At 41.3% G+C, this 2949-nt stretch overlaps 1 protein-coding gene across 1 annotated transcript; it reads right to left on the minus strand.

The window, feature by feature from the left end:
- Positions 1-571: 571 nt before the first annotated feature.
- SARC_09895 (hypothetical protein) lies at positions 572-2451 on the minus strand. Its single transcript, XM_014296076.1, has 2 exons — positions 2262-2451; positions 572-2123 (listed from the first exon to the last, which is right to left on the minus strand). Exons 1-2 carry the CDS (start codon positions 2382-2384, stop codon positions 717-719), a joined length of 1530 nt encoding a protein of 509 aa, XP_014151551.1. The 5' UTR covers positions 2385-2451; the 3' UTR covers positions 572-716.
- Between the last annotated feature and the right edge of the window lie 498 nt (positions 2452-2949).

The raw sequence follows: 2949 nt of genomic DNA on the forward strand, positions 1-2949 counted from the left end.
TAGTATAAGTATATATATATATATATATATATATATATATATATATATACATATATATATATATAGTGTGTGTGTGTGTGTATGTATGTGTGTGTGTGCATGTGTTGTTGTGTGTATGTATGTATGTGTGTGTGTGTGTGTGTGTGTGTGTGTGTGTGTGTGTGTGTGTGTTTGTGTGTACACGTACACGTGTGTGCATAAATTGTTAAGAAGCCCAGGTTAAGACTGGGTCGTTGGTTGAAAACTATATAATCTTGTTTGGCTTCTGATCCGTTTTTAACACTGCTCAATAACCATATCGCACTTGGAGAGAATAATAACCACTATGTTTGGATTCGTAGAGAAGTGTTACATTTCTTCATTTCTATTTTCAGTTCATAAACGCGCTACTAGACTCTGGTCCAAGTGAAACCTCGAAAGTCACAGCAAGAGCCTACACGAAACATATTGTTGAGAACACACCTGAGTGACCTGACTTAGTTCTTCTGGATAATCTGAACCAGATATTATTTATTTATTTTTAATGAAAATAAAAATTAAATAAATATAAAATGAAACATCATGAATAACAGCCAGGACTGTGGACCCACAATTTATACGTCCGGTTTTATTTCTAAAACAATTCATAGCTTTCTGAATGTGTCTAATTTAGAAGGCTATGATTTTGATGTATTTAGCCATGTATTTAGAACTCGTTTGAAGTGTTTAATTAATTTTCAAGAAGAATGAGTAGCTTGTTCCAGTTCGTGCGTTCGAACATGACGACTCAAAATACTAGACTGATTGAAGCGCTTGAAGCATCGAGTACATGCAAAGGGTTTCTCGATCGTGTGCGTTCGCAAGTGACTTTTGAGATAATTGCGCGTGGAAAATGACCTTTCGCAACTTTCGTCAGTGCAACGAAACACTTCTGTTCGAGAGTGTTTACGTTCGTGCGCAGCCATGTAGCCGGGATCGGCAAAGGTTTTCGTACAATCATCCCAACTACACATATGAGGTCCAGCATCAGAGTGCTGTCGGAAATGGTTGGCAAGATTATTAGCCTCACTGAAAGTTTTCGCGCATCCTTCCCAAGAACAAGAGTACAATTTCTCCTTTTTGTGAGTTTTCAAATGCCGAGTCAAATTGTTGGCTTGACCGAAACTTTTTCCACACCCATCCCACGCACAAGTGAACGGCCTATGACCGGTATGCGTGTTCAAGTGCCTCGTGAAATGATCTGACCTTGTGAAGGTTCGATTACAACCCTCCCATGTGCATGCCCTTACTTTCGATGTCGGCTCTGTCACTGGTTTATGGTTACTGGCAACATCGCTCGATAGGTGCCTTGCATGTTTGTAGTGGTTCTGCCCTCGAAAGCCGAAGTTATTGGATGCGAGATTCATCCTAACTAGGCCTGGTTTGTTCTGCGAAACAAATATCGGCATTTGGGGCCCTATTCTAGCACTAGCATATTGTCTCTTGGGCTCTGGTCTCTGTTCCAGGTGGCTGTCGACCTCGTGGTGGTTGTTAGCCTCATCAACATACTTAGCCTCGATCTCAGTTCTGCGTGTCGGCGCATGATTTGGTTTTATAAAATCCGGTGTTGGCTGCAGATAACCGTTGTATCTGGAGTGGTCGTGTTCATGTTCGTTGCGCACTGTTGTGCGGTAGTTAGGCAGTGAAGTTTCTTGGCGTATACTACGTTGCGTATCTGCGAAAGGATGAGTAGACCTTCGATAAATTTGTAGTTCATCTGGGTGTGAACGTTTCCGTTCAACTATCGAACGTGACGGCGAGACACTCATGTGTGTGTCTTCTTGGGCGATGTACGCTGGATCTTGGTAGTGAGCATTGATTACCCTGTTTGAGCTTGATCTTGAGGCCCCGGACACTGGAGAATAACGAACTTCGCCCTCGAAATCTCTCCTTTTCGATTCGTCTGTTAAAAAGGCCGCTCCAGCCGAGATATTCAACAGCTCGCAAATACCAAGCACCCTCCAGTTAGATGCTTGCGGAGCTTCGTTAGAAATCTTTACGTTGGGTGACAGCTGAACTTCCGGCTGTGTTGCAGCCTTCCACATATGCGGTTCTTTGTCAAACTTGCACACAAGGTGATGACCACCTTTGCTCCAATCCGCGTTCTAGTATATAGAGGTGGACCATATGAGAAAATGATACTATGTGCATACGAGTTCAAGGACCCCATAATCCCGAAAAAAAATACACCGCTGGATATACACGATTTGAAAGATTTCTTTCCATCAATTACATTATTATACCTGGCAGTCAAGCGTGCAGAAATGACGCTGCAAGCAGGGGCACATCACTCGGGCGAGATCTCCGCAAACGGCACATAATGAACTGTCGATAGCCTCCTCTGTACGATACGCGCTTCTCTCCATTGCAGCCCTAGCTCAATTTTCATTCCCAATTGTGATCGTCACGGTTATGGAGTGGATAATAGGCAATATATAGCGCAACAATAAATGAGTTATGGCGGTCAACAATTGGAAACCATTCCTTTCATAGCAAAAAAAAATGTGAAACTGCGGACTTCGGTATTCATCAGATGCAGATCGCAGAGTGGCAGTGTCTCGAAGAAACGAAGAGTTGTATATATGTATATATATTTACGACCCCTCTCTCTCGAGAGAGAAAGGTGATGAAAATTTACTACACAAACAGAGAGTCCCATCCATTTTTTTTTGTTTTTTTAATAAAAAGAGATACAAAAATCTTAATATTCTGATTTATACTTTCTCCGCGGTTCCTATGGTGGATCAAACATACTTGCCATTTTTGAAAAAAATATTATTATCCCTATGATAGGTTTTTTGGAAAGCACTTTTGACTTTAACTGATATAAAAAACATTTGTTTAAAAAACCCTCAGGGAGTTATTTATCATTCGTTTGCTTTCAGGGTGTTTCTTGAAAAACAAACACCCTCTCTATTTACTCCACTAGAG

This window comes from Sphaeroforma arctica, assembly GCF_001186125.1.
Source record: "Sphaeroforma arctica JP610 unplaced genomic scaffold supercont1.1074, whole genome shotgun sequence".
Classification (NCBI taxonomy): Eukaryota; class Ichthyosporea; order Ichthyophonida; genus Sphaeroforma; species Sphaeroforma arctica.